The sequence below is a fragment of the Canis lupus genome, chromosome 1 (assembly GCF_048164855.1).
Source record: "Canis lupus baileyi chromosome 1, mCanLup2.hap1, whole genome shotgun sequence".
NCBI lineage: Eukaryota > Metazoa > Chordata > Mammalia > Carnivora > Canidae > Canis > Canis lupus.
In genome coordinates this window covers 28,774,206-28,796,216 of record NC_132838.1, presented here as the reverse complement: position 1 = coordinate 28,796,216, position 22,011 = coordinate 28,774,206, and the positions used below count along the sequence as shown (strand labels likewise).

At 41.3% G+C, this 22,011-nt stretch overlaps 1 protein-coding gene and 1 long non-coding RNA gene across 7 annotated transcripts in view; one reads left to right on the top strand and one right to left on the bottom strand.

Annotated features, from left to right (window-relative positions):
* Positions 1–21,585, bottom strand: part of MYB (MYB proto-oncogene, transcription factor) — an 83,738-nt gene extending 62,153 nt beyond the window's left edge. For 2 of the 6 annotated variants that reach the window (XR_012030116.1, XM_072824629.1), the window contains exons 1-14: positions 21,310–21,583; positions 16,620–16,737; positions 14,576–14,647; positions 13,008–13,100; positions 12,540–12,760; positions 10,575–10,809; positions 9,237–9,317; positions 8,671–8,775; positions 7,136–7,390; positions 5,897–6,259; positions 4,229–4,371; positions 3,163–3,277; positions 2,946–3,071; positions 1,636–1,746 (exon numbers count right to left, since the gene is read on the bottom strand). Coding sequence is in view for 5 of the 6 variants with exons in the window: in XM_072824629.1 (XP_072680730.1) it covers positions 1,636–1,746; positions 2,946–3,071; positions 3,163–3,277; positions 4,229–4,371; positions 5,897–6,259; positions 7,136–7,390; positions 8,671–8,775; positions 9,237–9,317; positions 10,575–10,809; positions 12,540–12,760; positions 13,008–13,100; positions 14,576–14,647; positions 16,620–16,737; positions 21,310–21,332 (2,061 nt within the window). In the remaining variant the exon portion in view is untranslated. Of the gene's footprint in view, positions 1–1,635; positions 1,747–2,945; positions 3,072–3,162; positions 3,278–4,228; positions 4,372–5,896; positions 6,260–7,135; positions 7,391–8,670; positions 8,776–9,236; positions 9,318–10,574; positions 10,810–12,539; positions 12,761–13,007; positions 13,101–14,575; positions 14,648–16,619; positions 16,738–21,309 lie in introns of all 6 variants that reach the window. The other 4 variants (XM_072824613.1, XM_072824618.1, XM_072824632.1 and 1 more) reach the window with 4 other exon arrangements.
* LOC140632615 (uncharacterized) lies at positions 276–10,905 on the top strand. Its single transcript, XR_012030227.1, has 3 exons — positions 276–509; positions 2,967–3,087; positions 4,248–10,905. It is a non-coding gene; the product is annotated as an uncharacterized lncRNA (long non-coding RNA).
* Positions 21,586–22,011: the final 426 nt, after the last annotated feature.

Sequence of the window (22,011 nt, the reverse complement as noted above, 5' to 3'; positions counted from 1 at the left end):
CTGTTAAAGGGATTAATAAATCCATGCTTTTAAGAATGAGAGATTGGGGTGCCTGGGTGGCTCAGTCAGTTAAGCATCTTACTCTTGATTTCAGCTCAGGTCATGAGATCAAGCCCTGATTTGGGCTCTGAAGCTCAGTGGGGAGTCTGCTTGGGATTCTCTCTCTCCCTTTCCCTCTACCCCTCTTTCCATTCATGCTCTCTCTAAAGTAGATAAATAAATCTTTAAAAAAATGAAAATGAAAGACTTACTTAACTCTAGTTGGAGAACTATTTATTTTGTATATTGGTATCAAAATATTCTAGAGCTACAAATCCATGGCAGCATAGTATAATGGTTAAAAGCATGGAATTTAGAACTAGACTTTCTGAGTTCTAACCCAGAGTCACTACTTATTAGGTATATAATATTAACCAAGTGAGTATGCCTCACTGTGCCTGTTTCCCAGTTGGTATAATGGCAATGATAATGTTACCAACCTTGCACAGCTGTTGTGAGGATTCAATGAGGTAATGCATCTAAAGCTCTTAAAATAGTACTTACCACTTAGTACATATTGAATAAAAATTAACAATTGTTATTAGCTCTGATTCTCCATAAAGGACAACCATTCACCAATTGCAAACTTTAAAAATGGTGGTCACTAAGTGCTAAAGAGAAAGGAGCTATCAAGCCATGACAAGACATCACGGAAACATAAGTACATATTACTAAGTGAAAGAAGCCAGTCTGAAAAGGCTACATACTGTATGATTTTAATTATATGAAATCTGGGAAAAAGCAAAACTATAGAGAGAGTAAAAAGATCAATGGCTGCCAGGGGTTGGCAGGGGTAGAGATGGTGGTGGAGGGATGACAAGGTGGACCACAGAGAATTTTTAGGACAGTGAAACTACTCTGTGTGATACTACAATGGTGGACTTATGTCATAAATTTGTCCAAGCCCATAAAATGTACAGCCTCAACAGCATACCCTAATATAAACTATGGACTTTGGGTGATGAAGTGTCAGCACTGTTAGCTCATCCATTTTAACAAATGTCCCACTCGAGTGGGGAATGTGGACAATGGGAGGGCTACACATATGTGGGGGCAGGAGTATGTGGAAAATCTCTGTATCTTCTGCTTCACTTTTCCGTGAACCCAAAACTGCTCTAAAAAATAAGGTTTATTTTAAAAAATGGTGGCAACCAAAGTAATGCGTAACAGGAATGATAAAGGGCATCTACCATAGACAGGGACTGGCATTATGCTAGATGCTGCATAAAACCAAACAGGAGACAATATAGCAAGGAAGAAATAACTACTTTTGGAAGACAAGAAAATTAGAAGAAAATGTAAAATTAACATTCTCCTCTCATGGAAGTACATATTTTCATGCAGAAGATTTTTTAAGTGGTAAGGACTCTCAAATCATAAGAAAATAAATAACAAAAAAAATCTGCATGGAAAATAATCTATTTCTAATACATAAAATTTCTATATTCAACATTAATAATCATAAGGAAATAGTCATGTAACAGAGAATATTTAGAAATACGATGCATTAAATAGTGCTAAAACCCCTTTAGCCTCACATACCATGCAGAAAATTCTGTGAGGCACTAAGACCTCATAACATGGGCGTGTACTTACTGGCACATCTGCCACAGGTGATGCCTGTGTGAACAGCTGAGTGTTCAGACTCTCCCCTTCCCAGTGGTTGGAGCAGAAGAAGTTTCCTGCTTTATCCGTTGGAGATTCCACCTAAAAGCAAACAGGAAGTGCTTTGTTGTTTCTAGAATTAGAACTTCCCATGGAACACCAACACTCGAGAGTAAATTTCTATGAGTAATATCTAAGGATTTAATGTATAACATGGCAACTATAGTTGGTAAGCAGAACTTAAATGTTCTCACAAAAAATTTTAAGAAGGCCAACATATGAAGTATTGGATGCGTCCATTAAACTTAGTGAGGGAGAATCCCTCCACAATATATATGTATATCAAATCATCATGCTGTACACCTTAAATACCTTACAATTTTGTCAATAATATCTCAATAAAGCTGGAGAAAAAGAGTAAATTTCTGGTCAGTCTGTTAAACATTTATCCTTATATGAAAAAAAATTCCAGAGGCACTCTATCTACTTTTTGGAAATGCTTCTTGCCACTCAAGCTAGAATTTTGATCCTTGCAAGTCAGTCTTTTTCTTTTATAAGTTGGATACTATTATTTTAATTTAAATTTTAATTCTCCATGAAATCTGAAAATTAAAAATCTATCCATTTGTGTATTAGTGATAAAAAAAAGTACAGTAAAGGGGCGCCTGCATGGCTTAAATGGTTGAACATCTGTCCTTTGATCTCATCTGATGTCTTGATCTCAGGGTTGTGAGTTCAAGCCTTGTATTGGACTCCATGGTGGGCGTGGAGCCTACTTAAAAACAAACAAAAACAGGGGATCCCTGGGTGGCGCAGCGGTTTAGCGCCTGCCTTTGGCCCAGGGCGCGATCCTGGAGATCCGGGATCGAATCCCACATCGGGCTCCCAGTGCATGGAGCCTGCTTCTCCCTCTGCCTATGCCTCTGCCTCTCTCTCTCTCTCTCTCTCTCTCTCTCTCTCTGTGTAACTATATAAATAAATAAAAATTAAAAAAACAAAAAAACAAAAAAACAAACAAAAACAAAAAGTACAGTAAACAGCCATGCTCTTTTTCCTTTATCCTTTCTAATATATTTTCTGTTCAAACATGAAGTAGGTAGAAGTGGCCTGGCTTCCCAAATGTAAGGTCACATGCCTCCTATACAGTTTGGCAGTACCTCTTAGCTGCATCTTGTAGGAAAATCTTGTATAAAAAGTGGTGTTGTTACATAGTACTGATGCCAGACATATAAAGCTGCCCACAAGGAACAGAGGCAGCACAATTCACATCTTACTCCTTCCAAAGGATCTCATGTGTTTACCTCTTGTTTGATCTTTTTCAGTAAAGGTGGTCCATTTTCTTGAAACTCAGCAACAATTCCTGGTTCATCTGATTCCTGCTTGATCACATCCTGTAGATCTTCTACTAGATGAGATGGTGTCTGAGGCTGAAAGGAAGAGTGGGTATGTTCACATCAGAGAACAATTTCTTTCTGTGCTAATAAACCAGCTAACCTCAAGAACTTAGCCCAAACTTACTAGCATCTTCAGAGGACCATATTTAATTTCTTGAGCTGCCAGGGCATGTTTGAAGGGTGTAGGAGTTCTTGGAGAGCTTTCTAGGATTGACCTTTTGATAGCTGGAGTTCTAAAACTTTAAAAAGAAAACAAGTACTGAAATATTCAGTATGTAATATTTTTTTAGTGAATAAGCTCTGTTATTGATATGTGAATTAATCCTATATGTGTTATTAAGAAAAAGATAATATACACATTTCATATTCCCAAGTACTTCAAAATATTATACTCCTAAGAGCATTAAAATATTTTTTCATCTTTCTTTGATCATTCTGAAGACACATATAGTACTTGTAGGTCTTTGTCTTTATAATAATCATAAACACTGTAAAGATTTGTTGTCATTTATAAATCAATTTGATCTATTCATTAAAACAAGCCCACAATAGAAAACACATGTTAACCTTTTGAAATGGACTTATTGTAACTGGAAATAGTAAGATATAATTTTTAAAAGGTTTTCTCTAATTCATATTGATGTTTTCTGCCATTTCTTTGAATTGGGTAAGACTTTTTTTAATATAAACATTGCTTAATCACTCCTTGGCTTCTGATCCTATAATATTCTTTGGGATTTTAAAATAAGTCATAAATATATAAATTTCATAAATTTATACATAAATTTCATAAAAGAAACAAGATTAAAAAAATATGAACTAAGTAAAGAGCCATACCATTGTTACTCTAAATTTTATTATCAGAGAGGAAAGGGGGTTGAAAATCTTGTCTTCAGTGAGGAAAAGGCCTTATCAAGCAAATGGAAAAACTGAATAGAAAAGTTATGTGAGGACTATCTCCACCTGTAGTTCTACATAGTCCTTCAAAATAGGAGATTTTACAAAAAGTTATTTAGTATATCTACTGACTTGCCACGTCTAGGTAGTTGTGACATGCTCAGGACAGGTACAGGCAATGTGAGACTATACGTGATTATATACTAATGGGTCAGACATTTGGAGGCTATATTCCATTAATTAAATATCAGTAAATAAGAATAAATAATTTTATTCTTGAAGTAAGGACTTACATAGTATTTTCCTTTTGAGTTTTCACAGTCTGGTCTCTATGAAATGGTGTTGTAACAGTCAATTTGTGACCATTGAGAGGAGTAGAAGTCAAAGAAGCCATTTCCAAGTCTAAGTTTTCATGGTTACCAGAAGTGTTTAAGAACTAAATACGGGAAGAAAGAAAAAAAATACTTAAACAGTGATTCGTTATTCAGCCCAACTTAAAAATCACACCATGATACATATAAGTTAAGTATGTTTTACTGACCCTTCTTGTAAAATAATAAAGATGCTAACAAGCACATAGTATTGGACATATTTCGGTATGGGACTTATTTCGGTTGGAGTGCAATTTGGAGTGTAATTTCCAAGAAATAAAATCCAGGGTCACTGCTGAAAAACTCACAAACTCTTACAAAAATATTCTCAATAAATGCCATTAAAGAGAACGGGATGTAATCTTTATTAAGATTATAAGCATCAAAGTGATATTTTTGGGAAAGTAATTATTGTATTTTTATGCAATTTTTTCTCTAATGATCTATGAATGATTGTGATAGAAGGTTTGTATTATGTAGAACATTCCTGAATAATAAACTGTGTTTCTCAGAATGTCATTGTTCTGGGGAAATAACAGGTGTTCCTTAAAAAGTTCCAAGGTCAAATAAGTTTGGGAAACATACATATCATAATCTCCTCCTGGAAATTCATAATGTGTATCAGTGTATTAAAAACTCTGAGAGGTCCTGCAGTAAAGAAACCAATTTTAACTCTGACTTAGTGTTTCCCAAACTTATATTTTTATACATTTAGATTTTTTTTGAACATCTACAAGGTCTTGTAGACCTAATATCCTCCAGAACACAATTTGGAAGATACAAATAAAAAAAACAAGATAATTTTTTTTGGTGGGTGCTTCATTTGTTCATACTTAAAGCTGTTCTTAAAATAAACTCAACAGACATAACTGGAAAATGTTTTAAAGTGTCAAGTTACCTACTAACTTCCATTAGTTTAATAATTAAGGAATACGAATCTCTGATAAAAATTATAATTTCCATTCCTTAAAAAAATTCATGAGATGAGAATATTCATGGCAAAGACCGTGTTGATAAAATAGTATGGCACAACTCAAAAAAGCCAATGTTAAGAAATTAAAATTTAAAAATAAGTGGTTTTTCTTAAGCATCTGTTCCTTATGCTTTTCCAAAACTTTTCCACTTAAGGATGGATTGGACCCTCTAAAGTTTCTGGTTGCAACCCAAATGCTCTCCAAACATAGTTTGGTCCCCTCCTTCCCTGGGTCAGTGAATCACAAAATAATAAGTGAACAAATAGGCAAAAAGTTTGCTAAAGTTTTTAAGGAGCAGGAAAGAATGGGAGAAAAGGAAGGGAGAGAAATGTTAAACTCCAGCATTGGAGGAAATAAAAGCACATCCCATGCAACTAACAGCATTTCAAATCACCAAAAAGAAAAAAAGAGAATTATGACAAAATCATCAGTCAGCCTACAGACAGCTCAAACTTGGGGAGGCAGTATGACTTAGCAACAGCTCGATTCAACGACGGAATGAAATCAGCAAGGGCAGCACTAATTAGTCATTTGTTCCAAAGGATTAGTTTCTAGATTATTAAGGCTTTAGTGTCTGTTGAAAATTAGTAATAGCTCTGCAGAAATCATGCTCTACCTGCGAAGGGGAGAAAGGTAGGCTTTTGACAGGGGAGCGCTTGGGAGTTGAGCTGCTGACGTCAGCAAATACGAAGGAGCTAGAGTCTCCAGTGGCCAAGGGGCTTGCCTGGCCCCGCTTTTTTCGTAGGATGACCAGTGGAAATGTGCTGTGCCTCGAAGGAGGTAAGGGCTTGAGCAGGTCAAGCGAACCCTCCCTCAACTTGAGTTTGTTCACCCTTGTGCTAGGCTCTCCCGCAGCTCTATTCACACTGCCCTCTCTTTGCAGAAGCTGAAGGGCTTTGCCTGCGTGATGTTGGCTAGGTGAAAAATCTGCTTCTTCACAGAATTCAAAACTGCTGAGATCACACCATGATGAAGAATCCTGAAACAATGTGGGAGGCACAGAACTTTGAGACAGTGTGTGCATGATGTGTGCCATCACCTGAAACACAGCACTGAGAAAGGCAGAGAAAACACCTGGCCCTCTTGAGAAATAGCTTCAGGATTAACAACTGTTCTGCTACGCTGCCTGGCAGCTCTATCATGCCGCCTCCAGATTGGCCCTACATATGTGCCACAGGGACATCCTGGTACTCTCTCCTTTGCAAGCAATCCAAAGCCAAAAGAAAAGCTTTTTGAGATGGCACATTTTGGGAAGCTTCTTCCCACTAGATGGATATACAATAAATACTTTTTAGCAACAAAGGAAATGAACTGAGTATCTATGTCCTAGGTGCTGAACTCAACGTTTGTTTCATTGATGGTTTATCTCAGTGAACCAATCGGGACTGGCAATCCATAATCAATGTTCTTTGGCAAGAGCCATGTACCACCAATGAACTCATGACTGCTTCAAATACACTGAAAGACTGTGTTAAATTATGAGTAAATACAATTCTTAATGTGCTATCCAAAAGCAAAGCACAATTCTAGAGAAATGTAAAGAAGTAACAAAGTAAAATAAGTTAAAAAATAACTCAAACATCATTCCACAACCCAGGATCTACTTGTAGGTCATTAACTTTATTTTAAAAAAATATGCATTTTGAAGGAAATGCATGAAAGGCTATCTTTTATCTGAGTAGCCTATAAAGTCAGATCTTTGACAAAACATATATATGCAAAGGCTAAAATCACACTTTTATAGTAATATATGCAAATAAAATGATATTTGCTATAGAAAAATGGCAATCATTTGAGAAATGGGTTTTGTCATTCACCTTCAAAAACATTAACTTGCCTTAACAATTCTACTTACAGAATCTATAAATTGAAGTGTTTCTGCAAATTCTAAGAGGTTCTTAACATTATCCAGAATGGTGCCTTGGTGGACGATCATGCACCTCGCTGGCGAGGCACTTTCTTCAGGTAGGGAGCCAGGATCCACAGGCAGAGATGGAGTGGAGTGGTGTTCTTCCAAACAGGAAACAGGTGCACTGTCCCCATGAGGTCTGGTGTGGTCAGCGATGGTAGTGCTGTGCCACCCGGGATAGCTGCACGTGTGGTTCTGGCTCTGAGGCGGGGGCAGGGGGAATAAAGAAAGAGCAGGGAGAAGAAAGGGAGAAGGAACTTAGCAATGAAGTTGCACAAGGTATCAGATGCTGTTGGAGGAAAGATAAAAGCAGTTGCATCATCCAAAACTTGCACCCATGAAACAGTTGTCAAGATGTTTCCTTTTATCGATGCAAGACCCTTTTTAAGAGTGGTACTGTCTGTCACCTATGTGAATACCCTCGCTGTCATCATTTTGCTAAAACTGCAAACAGAGGGACTAGGTCACAAAGTATAAGCCTCACATGGACCATCCAAAAGATCTGCTTTCATGTAACTACAAAAAAGGCCATACGTGGTTGCTGCAGACTAAGAATTACCCTGTTCTTCTAATCTATGAAAAGGCCAAAGGACTCAAGTCAGAGTTGCTTAATCTGCATATATTCTTGTTGCTTCTAAGCCTTCTTAATGTTACAGATTGCACTGATGCACTGAAGGGCTGCCAAATCAACGTGGTTAGGAAAGCAGAAGAGCACATTAACAGAAGTCTCCTTTCAGCATGACCGCGCAACAGGAGAAATTGCAAAACATTAACTAAAGTTAAAAAGTGGTCGAGCAAACATAGGCACCTAATCATCTTATTATTTAACCCCAAAGAAATTCACTCCTAAGGATCCCTACTGGGTATCACATCTCTTTTATCCTTTTTATTGCTTAACTCCATAGGTTACAAAGTACACTCCACTTTCTCTGTCTGCAGCCCAACCACCAAAAAAAGATGTCAAAATTCAGTAATGGTCTGCACAACTTTCATAATGCAAACAAAAGAGAGCGGCCATGTTATTTACTTTTTTATATATCTTATTCACATGTGTAGGTTGAACATGCATCAAATCATACGTGAAACTATGAAGTATGAAAATCTAGGTTAAGAAAAAAAAGAAAAAGAGAAGCATCAAATGGATAGGTACCATACAGATACGGAGCTTTGTCAAAAATGCTGATTTTTCCTTCATTTATATCTGTTAGTCTTTGAGTTGATAACAGTCCCGAGAAAACAAGAAAATTGATGGTGGCCACTAGCAGATTCTGAGTTTCTGCTGCTGCACAAAAGGGCTGCTTTCAATTGGTCAGCATTCACTGTGATACCAACTCCATTTTAGTAGAGGCAACTTGTGTTCAAACACTGTTAATGGATCTATAGTCTTGATTAGTGTAATAGTTAGAAGAGAAGGTAAAATAGACAGAGGGCCCTGGGGTGAAGCTGCTGGCCCCCCATTCAAGCACACAGTCTGTTCTTACCGGTGACGCCTGCTGTCCTTTCAGCTCATTCTCAGTTGACATGAGGAGCAATTCTAATTCCTTTATTCGCTTTTCTTTCTCAGGATCTTCATCATTATAGTGTCTCTGAAATGAAAAATGCAGGGAGAAAAAAAAAGACAAGGGCTTGAATGGAAGCTGCCATGGCCCGTAGTCCTGAGGGACCATTCAGCCCAATAAGCCTCAGTGTGAAACCAACGCCAACTGAATCTGGCCCCCGTACAACTCTTTGGGAGTGTTAGTCCAGACCTAAGGCAGTGATGTGAAATCTGAGGCTCGAGTGGCTGCTGACTGATGTGCTGGTCCAATTTATCAATCAGAGAGAATCAGAGAACTCCTGAGCAAGTTTACTCTAGAAGTGAAGATTGGTAGCTTACTGGCTAGAACTTCACCCACCCCTCCACTATTCCTTTTTTTTTTTTTTTTTTTAACTTCAGTTGGTCAAGTGAAAATAACTGTTTAGATGAAAGAAATGAAGCATGTCTTTAAAAAGTTTGCTTTGAACAGTCAATGAATTTCTTTACAAAATGGTCTTCAAATGATCTTACCTGAATGGCTGCAGCAGCTGGCTGAGGGACATTGACTATATTTACATGTAACGCTACAGGATACGGGACATGACTGGAGACCTAGATCAAAAAAGGCAGACAAACAAAGGCCGAGTCATTCATGGTCACATAGGCTTTAGGGGACGTGGCTTCCTGAGGTTTTGCTCTGACTGAGGGAAAAAAAACACAAAACTCTACTGATAAAATTCATGCACAGAGGAAAAACAAAACAAAACACCCCTTGAATTTGAAATTTTAGCTAGGCCTTATGGCAAAATAAATAGCTCAAGCAACATAAAGAGATTGAGAGTGCTCATTGATCTTGATGAGAAGTATTCCTTAATTAGAGAAAAACACAATAAAAAATAAACCTAAAAAATATTTGTGAATGTATGAAAGAAGTCATAATGGGAAAAACTGGATGGCTCTAGCTGGTGATAATAGCAATATTTTTCTTGGAATAATTAAGAGTTTTAGTAAAGAGCACAGTAGCGCCTATGATACTTCATTCATCTGAGACTTTTCTGGAAAGGCTATAGTCAAATGAATGGAACAGAGAAGACTAAAAACTAGGAATACATTTTGAATATAATTTGTGTATGAACTCCATATTCTTGGCTAAGTTTCACCATCTGTTATTGTTAGTGGTAAGATTAAAGTTTATCGATTTTGTCTTTATTCTCCTTATTTTTCTTTTTCTAACCATGATGGAAATTTCTTTCCCTGAATAGAAATATCTGGCAATTAGGAAGAAATCACACTGATCCAAAGCAGGATGAAAGGAGACATCAGAAAATGGTGTCACAAGCCTGCTCCTGACTCAGAGTAAGAAGGGAAACATTCCCAGAAGGAATAAATTAACACATTTCTGCTAGATCACTACCAGAATCAAACTTACAGAATCACACCTGTTGAATTTCAATGTCAAACGATCTCCTCTGTAAATGTAATACTACATTCACTTTTCATTTTGGAAGAGGAAGACAACAGCCACAAATGCATCTCCATTCCCCCTTTCTTCTTCTGCAAGAGCTTAAGTAAATTGACATTCAAAAGCTAATCTGATCTGAGGCATTGAAGTTAGAATCCAACAACCTGGACTCCAGTCTGCACTGTGAGCTCTGCGACTCTTGGCAGATCACTTCACATCCTGGCTTCTGCATACGCACGCATGGATAACAATACCCCCTCTACCTGGAAGGCTGTATGCAGGTGGGGATCGAAGGTGATCATATTTATGGAAGTTCTCTGAAAAGTATGAACGTGTGATGTATTATTGCTACCTGGACTTAAAATCACCATCTCTCTCAGTAAACTAAATTCTCAGAAATGGCTTACATTTTGTGCTTCAGAAATGTGGTAATAGGAATAGTCATTGTTAACTGAGGGCTGGCCAGCTGGAGGGAGATGAGCTGAAGGGGGAGCATGAGCAAAACCCATCAAATGACTGTTCTTCTGAAAACTTGTGGCCACTGCTGGTGGGCTGGCTTTAGAAGACTCCTGCAGATAACCTTCCTGCTCGACCTTTCGACGCATTGTAGAATTCCAGTGGTTCTTGATAGCATTATCAGTTCTGCACAGAAATATATCACATAAGAATTTTACAAACAAAATTTTCAATTCAGATTAGAGTTAATTGACAGAAAACTGTTTCGAACAGAGACTTTCTTTTGTGTGTTTTTTGTTTTTTTTTTTGTGGTTGTGGTTGTTTTCATTGTTTTAGTCGTGAACCTCTGAAAATCATGCTTCCCTTGTTACCTAATTGAAAATCCATAGATTTTTCTCATTACCCCATATGGGACATATGTGGATTTTTAGAAATCTTTAAATTCCTTAACCACTTTGTTTCCTTGATAAAAGAGTATTTTCAGTACAACCACTTTTCATGTTTATTCTGACTGTTCAAGACTCTCATACAACTTAGAGATCCAGCTGTTCTAGAAAATTACTCCTTTGAGTGTGGCTTAGCAGGGCCTACACACCACAACAGGCGCACAGTAAAGTTTGGTGAATGATAATGATGTCGCCACTGCCTCACTGTCTGCTCTTTATCTCAAATAGCAATGGCCAGAAATTTGGAGTAAAAAAAAAGAAAAAAAAGATTAAAGAAAAAAAGAAACTCCCATCTTTAGACATTCACCTCAAATTGTTCTAGAACTGGAGGTGAGAATAGAAAATGGGATCCAGAGGGGAAAGATGCTAAGTCCCGATATATTTTCAAACTGCAAAACATTTTTTACTAAAGTCTTTAAATTCTCAGGAAAACAGTTTCTCAATTCAAAAAAAAAAAAAACGTTTTAAGCCTCCCTTTGACTATTCTGATGGGGGTGGGGGAATGTATGCTAAAGAAAGAGGAAGTTCAATCGCCCCTTAAATTTTTACAAGAATCAACAGCATATCCTCTCAGGCCAAATGGGAGAAAAGGCCTCCATTTGTCAACTTCTTGGATTCTCTAGGCTGATACATCCATAGGGAGGAAATGCTCGGGAACACCACACAAGAACATGACATAACCCATCAGAGCCATGGCCTTCTTTTAAAGGACCCTTTCTCCAATTTCAAAGCTCAAGAATAAAACTTATTAAATATTTTCTATTTTACATTAGTTACATAAGATTTATAATGAAAAGTATCTTCCAAGTTAAAGAAAGCATGTTTATAAACTGTTCAAGTGGGGTAAGTGGGACAAAAATGAGCTTTTCTAGATATCCCTCATTATGAGGCCATTTCTGTGCCTTGTTCATTAAAAGAAAGCATAACACTGACATTATTTAAAAACTGGAAGCAGTATGATAATTCTAGAAATACTCCACTTCTTCAAAGGAAGAAAAACTAAGCCAAGTGGTATAATGAAATGAACGCTGGTAACAGGAAAATGATAGCTAAGCTACTTCTGGTCTACTGAACCAGCTGCATGAGCTCAGACCAGAGACAAAATGTCTATCCTCAGTTTCCTTCTATGTGTTTAGAGTTTTATAGTTTACCAACTATTTCGACATTCATTTTATTTGATACTAACATTGGCTCTGTGAAGTAAGCTATTACTCATTTTTTAAACAGAGTGATTGAAGCTGGGGAAGGTTCAATGACTTGGCTCAGAGCTCACTGTTGGGTGGATTCTGGAAGTCCTCAATCAGATACACACTAAGAGCTCCTCCAGTTTCAAAATCTACGGATCTGGTGTATCTAATGAAACACGATCACTGCAATGTAATTCACTCACTCACCATACATTTAAAACAAAATGTTCAATACCCACTCCCTCATTCTTCCCAATCAATATATTTTTTGACATATTATTACCGTCCAGGCAGTAGCTTTGCGATTTCTGCCCATCTGTTCCCCAGTCTCTTGTGTGCCTGGTAAATAATTCTGTCTTCCTCTTCTGTCCAGGAGGTTTTCTTAACTTCTGGATTCAAGTGGTTATGCCACCTCTCCCTACATTGTTTTCCAATTCTCCCCTTTAAGTGCTTGGCAATAACAGACCAACGTTTCGGACCGTATTTCTGTACAAGTTCTATCACCTTCAGATAAACACACAAAAATAACCTATGTTTTAATGTTATGTAATGACTCAGCGTAATCATTCTTCAGTGTTACAAGATCTTTAGAAAATGTCTAAGAATCTGCTTTCATTCACTGGAAATATGGGAATAGAGTCCTCTGCTTCCTGACACTTTACCTGTTTCCTCAAGTTGGGAAACATTCAATAAAGATGTCTGGGGAAATATTCTTATTTGTGATTCACACACCAAAGAGAAAAGAACTTACTCTCTGATCTTCTTCTTTGGTCCAAGGACCCTTGATGAGTTCAGGGTTTAGTACCTTCTGCCATCGGTGCTGGCATTGCACATCTGTTCGATTCTAGACAAATAATAAAATATGCACTGTCATATAGATAAGATATGATAAGCACAATAAACACATTCAGGAACATTTTAGGGCATGTTTGGAGAGCCTACCCATCACTCATTACTTACAGCTAATGAACATACAAAGAATATATCAAAACTGCATCTAAAATTAGAAGCTCTGTCTTCTTAGTGAAATAGTCCTGCCTTATGAACTGAAGGACCTTCATATTGTACACATGGCTATCAGTTTAACCTTATCCTCCGCATGCGGCAGTATCTCTATGGACTGAGACTGATACTTGTTAGTGATTCCACATGACGGTCAGAGTTTCCTGGAAATCTACTCTAAATGATTGAAGTTTGCTTCCCATTCAAACCAAGAGATATACTTCAATTTAGGGCCTCAAATATTAATATTGCAGAATAAAGATGAATAAAGATAGGCCCTAACTTATAAAAGAGTATAATCTAGAAAAAAAAGACAAATATATAATTAACTAACAGAAGGCAGAATTTGATTCATAAGCAAGAAGAAACCAAAACAAAACGATATTGGGCTGGGAATAGAAGCATCTCCTTAGGAGGAGAAATTATGTTTCCTTAGGAGGAGTCTGGAAAAGCTCTTGATAGCCCCTTGGAAGGCTGAATGGAACATTCTAGGAGGTGACATCACCAGAGACAAAAGCCCAAAGGAGGGAAAGCAGAAATGAATTCAACCAAACGTGCTGACAGAGGAAGTAGGAAAGAGAACCGGAGTTGTATGTTGGGGCCATGTGAAAGCACCTTTGTTTGCCAGCTCAAGGCAGTACACTTAATTTGTGAGACTCTTATGTCATTGCTGTTGTTTTTGAAAAGTTAAGGTACAGCTGCATTTTAGGACGCTCCGTGTACCAACAATGTTTGGGGTGATGGAAGAGTGGAAAGCTACAAGTAGGGAAGCCAGTTAGGAAGCCACTGTAATAGTCCAGAGAAAAAGGATGGAGGCTGAATCTGTGAAACATCAAGGAGGATGGAAAGAAGGGGCTGACTGACAAAGGAATTCCAGATTCCTTAGTCACTGCTTGGATGTAGGGTATGGGAAATGGGGTAAATAAAAAAGGACAAACCAAAATTTTCAGCCAGGGTACACAAGTATGGCTTTGAACTAATAAACAGGAAATTTAAAAGAAGTTACCTTGGATATAGCATGATTTTAGTCATCCTACCATATAACAAGTCATCAAAATGCTAATTTATACTATCCTAATAAAAAGATAAAACAAGAGGAAAAAAATTCTTAAATGTTGTAAAAATCTTTTAACAATCTGTTTAGAACCCTTAATTATATGCATTACAATATAAACTAGAAGTTATGGATGAGGCATTTCTCCCCCTACTTCTTACATATGAGCAAAATGTGTAATGTCTTAATATCCTCTCCCAGAATATCTTACTTAAATTGTTGGGGAGATTTCATTTTATAGAAAGAAAATATTATGAACTTACCGGAAGATAATTGGCAATAACTTTCCAGTCATCTGTTCCATTCTGTTCCACCAGCTTCTTTAGTTTTTCATCCTAAGACATTTAAAGTTAGTCCTAGGATATCAGTCATTTACTGTATAATTTTATTCAAGTTAGAGTAAAAGGGAACAAATCCAATAATCCAATCCAGGAAAAAACCCTCAAAAATATTTAAATACAACAGATATTAATGTAATCTACTGGTTTAGAGCATAGATTTATATAGAACCTAACAGACCAGAGTTTGAAACTTGACTCAGCTATTAACTAGTTAGATAGGCTCAGGTATATCATGTTGCTTTTCTGGGCCTTAATGTTGTCATCTATGTGGTGGGACTGCTGATGTCAATGTGGTTATTTGGGGATTACCTGAAGTAGCTATGCAAAACATTTAGCATAATCCCTGGCTTACTGAATGTTTATTTTATTTATTTTTTTAAAAAGATTTTATTTATTTATTCATGATAGTCACACACAGAGAGAGAGAGAGAGAGGCAGAGACACAGGCAGAGGGAGAAGCCCTCAGGATTGCGCCCTGGGCCAAAGGCAGGCGCTAAACCGCTGCGCTACCCAGGGATCCTGAATGTTTAATATATAATAACTATTAAAAGTTTTGCTTGATGGGAAAAAAAATGATGTACTCCAATGTTAGAGTTAATAGACATTTATGGCAATAAATAGGATCTTGAGTAAGAAACAGCTCAACCTCTATTTTAACATTTAGTTAGTTCAACCTCTTTCATGTAAAAAATGGAAGATCACTTTTTTGATTGAATTTGAAGGCATGGATAATGTAAGAAAATAATTTCATTTTTGCATCAATATATTCACAATTTAAATGAGGCCAAACTTATTAAAACACAGAAGACACGAAACATCAGGCAGAAATCTTTCAGTTGACAGGTGTCTTTCTAAACATGTACCTTCAAGTGAAAAAGAACCACTATGTTTTTGCAAAGGTAACTTTCACAGACAATGTGGGTCCTTGTAGGACACAGACACAGAAATTAGGAAACCAGTGGTAACAACAGAACTTCTGTATCTCTCAGGATCATCGAAGATCACAACTTATGGACCTCACTGGCAATCCCACTTGCCTATCCACAGGGGGATAGGGGCTCTGGTTTAAGTGAAGTAAGATAGAATGAAACTGAGGAAGAGTCAATACTATTTATTCTAACCTAAAATCCTCTAAAATCATTTGCAAAAATTTTTGAAAACTTTAAAGAAAAAGCATTTCCCTCCATGCATTAATAAATAATTTTGTTCCTTAAGTATTTTTTTTCCATTTCTACAAAGATCAAGCTTTTGATAGGCTAGCAGGAAAAGAAAGGTGGGAAGAAGACACATCTCTATCACTGAATGCTGTTAGAACATGAATATGGCTCTGTGAAATATTATATATCACGAATGTTAAATCAATACGTTATGACAAGATGAGTTCTATATTTTGTTTCATACTTTTGTTTGGGGAAGTAGCAATTAATTCATCAGTACAGAGAATACTTACTAATATCTCCCTTTGTAACAAGTGATTCTGGGCTCAGGGAACGTCAAAATGAACAGTTAGCTCTGCCGCCAGTAGATCTGTAGTCAGTCTACTGGGGGAGGCATTCCTGTTACAGCAGTAATAAATAAGAATGTGTATCCAGTGCCTGGAGGAGGCATCCAATCTGCCTGAAAACCAGGGATAGCCTCACAGAAGAGGCAATACCTTCACAGGTGTCGAAGAAGTAGTAAGAAGGAGTGCAGCAGAAGGACAAGAACAGAATAGGCAGAGAGAAACACAGATGAAATCTAAATTGAGAAGAAGGGGACATTCAAAGAACTAGGAAGAATTTGGAAGTGAATGGGATAGTGTACACTCAGGGGAGTGGTGAGAGGTCAGCACGTTGCATAGCAGGCTAGGATAAGATTTCAAAGAGCCTGCTAATGAGTTTGAGCACCCGTAGTTCAGCTGAAACATTTTTTTCATAAATTGATACACTCTAGGTTTGTTCCATGTTTTGATGACACAATTAGTTACCTCTTCCCTGGTCCACCTAGTTTTCCCCAAGTGACGCTTTCCAGACTTAGGCAGCAGCCCATCATAGTCATGATCACACATCTCAATGTCTTCATCATCCTCGTCACTACTGTATATGCTGCAGAAATAAAAGATGGGCAGACGTGGACTGAAAGCAGAAGACTTAAACTACTAGATTACAAAATTTACATGAAAACTCAATCTTTGCAAAGATCATAAAGATAAAAGTTTGAATACTTGCACAAGATTGTTTTCTGCCTTCTGTTGCTCTAGTATTGTAAACTGGTTCTGCTGTTAGTGGTATCCACAGATACCGCCAAGGACCTGGCACTTTCTTATTGCTCTGCATGTTTAAACCTGCTGAGATTGTTAGGCCAGTGACAAGTTACACACTTGGCAACCTTCCCACCAATGAAGGTTTAAGTTGAAAACTTAATGTTAAGGACAATAAAAGAAACAAGAGCCTATGTCCTTTTATAAGTACACACTCAAAATCTTTGGAAGAAGTCATGTCATTTAAATAATATTTCTCCAATACAATAAGCAACTCAATTATGTTACTCCAATGAGGCTGGTGTTTTATTGAGAAAGAAAAAAATTCAAGAAGTAATACAACTGACAATACAAATAGAGTCATTCCTTAAAGATTAGAAGACTAAGAGAATGTAAGACAAAAGGATTTTTAAAAAACCTGAGGAAGGAGAAGACTGAGTGATCAGACTGCTTTGTACACAACATTAATATCCAACAGCTCGAAACTCCAGGTCAGTTGATCCAACTTGTGGCAGAGGTGACAATACTCAGTTTCCTAAGTAACTTAGTGAATAATTAGGCCACTTGGTAGCCACACTCTTGCTTATTTTTTGTTTTTTGTTTTTCTATTTATGACTGAATGGTATTTGACATCTCTGAAAATGTTCCTAATTCAAAACTGAGGGATTCCCCCAGATGAGTTTAAAAAGAATGCATTAGTGTTTTGAAGAGAGCTTTTTCTTTTACCTAGTAGACCAACGCTATGAATGTTGATGACTCTTCAAGTAACTCTACATTTAATGTTTATTAATCATATACTAAATAGATGACAGTAATGTTACAGCTAGTAAAATTTACAATTTACTTTTAGTTATAACTTTACTTATAAAACATAATATGCTGTCTTAAATTATACTTTAACATAAGATATAAATTTAATATAAATATACCTTAAATTACACCCTCTTAGAAATCTCACTAAAATTTTTCATTGTAATATTGAGAAGTCTACCAAACTGAGAACAATAAAAATAATGATATAAAGCAACATTATAATGCAAATTATTATTTTTAAGAAGGAAATTTATATTTATATCAGATTTTGTCTTCCCAAACTAACTTATATTACTCATCCCTTACAAGTCAAGCAAGCTTTCCAAAAATACTGAATTTGAGGTTCTTAAAATTTAAAATTATTATTTTGGGCAACAATTTGAAGGCCCACGATGGATGGTGACAAGTAGGATGTGATCCAAACTCCAAATGCCACCACAAAAGAGATCCCTAAGCTGTATTTATAATCTATAATAATTTTTTATTTAGTGTCTGTTCTTTTAAACAAGAATCTAATCCTGTTCCCCAATGTCAATAAGAGGCTCTAAACAACTTCTGATTAATAAATACAGCAGTTTCCCTTTAATAAAAAACACAAGCATCAGAGATTTAATAAAATATAATCAATCCCAAGGCTGTCCCAAGGTCAGCATCTTTCTTTCTTTCTTTTTTTTTTTTTTTAGATTTTATTTATTTATTCATGAGAGACACAGACACAGGCAGAGGGAGAAGTAGGCTCTATGGAGGGAGCCAGATGTGGGACTCCATCCCAGGACCACAGGATCACGCCCTGAGCCAAAGGCAGACGCTCAATCGCTGAGCCACCCAGGCACCCCATGGTCAGCATATTTCGAAAGGTTCACAGGGAACTCCTTGGAAAGCCCCCAAATGAAGTGACACCCATATTAAATATCAGGAATACCAAGCAAACCAGAGTAATCTGGAAAAAGAGTAACAGATTCAATTTACTTTAACGTTTTAGGTTTGGTTAGGTCTGGAGATCACATTTTCAGAAGTGAGAACTATATTTTCCAAACTAGTATACTGGGCATCTTTCTCCTGGAAACAGCAGCTCATCTCTCAGGAACAAGCAACAAATCCGGCCGCCCATAGGGGGCAGCCAACTTCAGGTGAGAAAGGACAGGCATCAAACAGGACTAGAGCTCTGGAGGCAAAGGTGCCAGTCCTAATTCTGCCTCCAGTTCCCTGCTTGAATTGGACAAATCACTTCCCGTCTCTCCGGACCTCAGTTCCTCACCTATACCTAAGGGCTTGGATTCTATTAGTAAGGTACTTTCCAGGGCAAATAAATGATGATTTCGTGTCTTCTGTGCTCCTTCAAAATTCAGCACAGAAGCAGAGATGTGCAGAACCAGAGACTTGGGGGAAAACGTGGTGTGGGACTTCCGCAGGTCCTGAAGAAACCATCAGGGGAGGAGGGTGAGCTCAGGGCTGCTCCCAGGCTGCTCCTGGGGCCATCAGCAGGTGCGGCACCAGGGCTAGCTTGGGAGCTTTGCATGCGATGCCCCTGCTCTAAGCCGTGCCGGTAGCCAAAGCGCGACTAATTTTTACTAAGGACCTGAAATAACTTTTCCTTTATCTGCTCTGACAGGCTCTCGGACTCAACAGTCAGAGGACTTTCAAAGGTTGATTTCAGGCTTGATGCACTCGACTCCCCCCCCCCCCCCCCCACCTGCTAGACCTGGTGTGGTTACAAGAGTACAACTATGAATATTACATTCTGTCAAGGAAACACACCGTGCAAAGAAACGAAAAAGAAAAGAGACGGTGGGGGTTGGGAAGAGGGAGGGGAGCGGGAGGAAGTGCCTTGTGGCCGCTACTGTGATTCTAGAAAAGGGGTTCAGACTCATTTCGCTGACCTGGTTAATAATCCCTGCCGAACTGACGCTCGCCTGGCAAGAAACGGCTTTGAACCCGCAGCCGGGTTTCTCTTCCCCCTGAGGCAGGTTCGAGGCTCCCGCCCCTCCCGGCCGCCACCCTTCTCCGCTACCTGGGAGCTGCAGGGAACCTGCGCGGCCCCGCCCCGCCCAGCCCGCAGAGGTCGCGGGGCGCCGGCCCTCCACCGCGCCTCCTCCCAGCACCCCTTCCCAGCTTCCTTCTTCTCCTCCTCCCTCCCAGTTTCTGCTCTCAAAAAAAAAAAAAAAAAAAAAAAAAGTGGCCTCTGCTGTTAAGTCTCAAAGGCGAAGGTGAAACCACTTCAGGGGCAGCACCGCCGCCCCGCGTGGCCGGGCCCGGGCGTGGCGTAGGGAGCCCAGGAGCCCCGCAGGTCGCCTTCTCCTTTCCCCCGGGGCCCAGCCCTGCCCGGGCGCTGCTGCCCGCCTGGCCAGGCCCGGGCCCGAGGGGCCGCCGCGGGGCCCACACCCACGCTCCTCGCAACTTCCCAGCGCTTGCGCGGCGACAGGCGACAGCCGGTTCAAAGACAAATACGTGCAAGAAAAGCAAACAACCCGAAGGGAAAGAGGTTGGGTTTGCTTGGCCCCCGCGGGCTTATCCCAAGGCCCCCGAGCGAGGGCCCGCGCGAGCCCCGTCCTCCGCCCGGGCGACCTTAGGCGGCGGGAGCAGGGCGTGGGGAGGCGCCGCAACCTCAGCCGCGTCCACGTGTGCGCGCCGCGCCCGGACCTCTGCGCCGCCGAGGGGCCTCGAGGACCGCGTCCCGGGGGCTGCTCGCCCCCGCCCCCGTCCTTTTCCGTTGAGGGGGCAGCGGTGACGGCCGCCGAGCGGGTCCCCGCACCCGGCGGCTCGCGGGGAGCTCGGGCGCGGCCAGTCCGCGCAGTCCCGAGGCCGGGGGAAGCGCGAGCGCCAGCGGCTGACAGTCGGGACGAGCACTTCCCTCCTCCTCTCCGTCTTCCCCTCGCGCGGCCGCGACGTGCGGGGACTTCACCCCTCGTCCCGCGGCCTCCCCAAGTGCGAGGACATGTGCGGCGCGGACGCGTGCGAAGGCGTGTGAAGTGCTTGCATAAGAAATAAAAGCCTCCCGGGGCACTGGGGCTAGAGCCTTCAAAACCGGGGCTTCAGACAATTTGCAAAGGCGGAGAGACCCTTTTCTTCCCTAAAATCTTCTTCGCAGCCGCCTGTCAGCTGCCGCTCTTCTCCGCCTCCGTAAAGAATGAATGAAATTTAAGGGAGCTACCTGCAGCTACTAAACAATCCGGCATCTCCCCTACATCTGCCATATGCTGCGCGCTCCCAAGTCCAAGCTCATCGCAGTACGTCCAGCCGTCCCGCTGCGACTCCCTCGCCGACGCCCGCGGCATCGAGCCAGGCACCCGGTGGGCTCCCCCGGGCCGGTGGGCACCGCTCTGGCCCCGGCGGGGACGTGCGGCTTGCTTGCCCCCTAGAGCGAAATGTATCCCCGTGCAACCTGCAGGACGAGCCTCGGGGCGTGCTTCCTGACGTCCGAGACTATTTCCCGCACGGGCGCTTCCATTCATCAGTTGCCGAGGCAGAGGCTCCGGGTGCTCGCGGGATCTGACAGCCCCACAGAAGATCCGGGGACGCATTCCCACCTGTTCCCCGAGCGCCCGGGGCCCCGCGCGCCCCCGCGCGCCCCCGCCCGCGGCCGCCCGTCCCGGCTCCCCGTTACCTGTGTCGGGGTCTCCGGGCCATGGCGCGGCGGGCGCGGGGCTCAGCTGGGAGCCGCTGGGACCGCACGGGGCTGCCGCCTCCCGCTGCCCGCCGCCTGCCTGCGTCCGTCCCCGGCTGCGCAGCGGCGTTCCGCACCGCCCGGGCGAAGTTTCTCGGGAGAAAGAGGAGAAGGAGGAGGAGGAGGTCGCGGAGGAGGAGGAGAAGGAGGAGGAGGAGGAAACAGGTTGATATTAAAATGTAAACTCTGTAAACAGAGATGCCATCAAACAAAGAGCTTTGGACACTCCCCCTCCCGCCAAATCTGGCGCCCCTGCAGTGCGCACGCGCCCTGCCCGCCGCCTCCGCGGTCGCCTTGGCTGCCGCCCGCCGGGCCGCGGGGCTGCCGGGCCGGCCGGGCCGCCGCTCCCCTCGGGCTCTCGCGCCGCCGCGCAGTGCCTGGCGCGCAGCGAGGCCCGGACGGCGCGCGGGCGGGGAGCCCGGGGCCGGGGAGGGCGGCCGGGGGCCGCGGAGGCGCCTTTTCTGGCGCAAACCCCGCTTTCGGGCCGCGGCCGCGCGGGCTCGCGCCAGGTCCCGCGGGGCCGCCCCCCCTTCGGGCGGCCGCCACCCGCGCCCCACGCCCGGCCCCCGGCACCAGCGCCCGAGCTCGCCGGGCTCCGACGCGCTGTCGCGGGGGCGGCGGCGGCCGGGCCGGGGCCGGGGC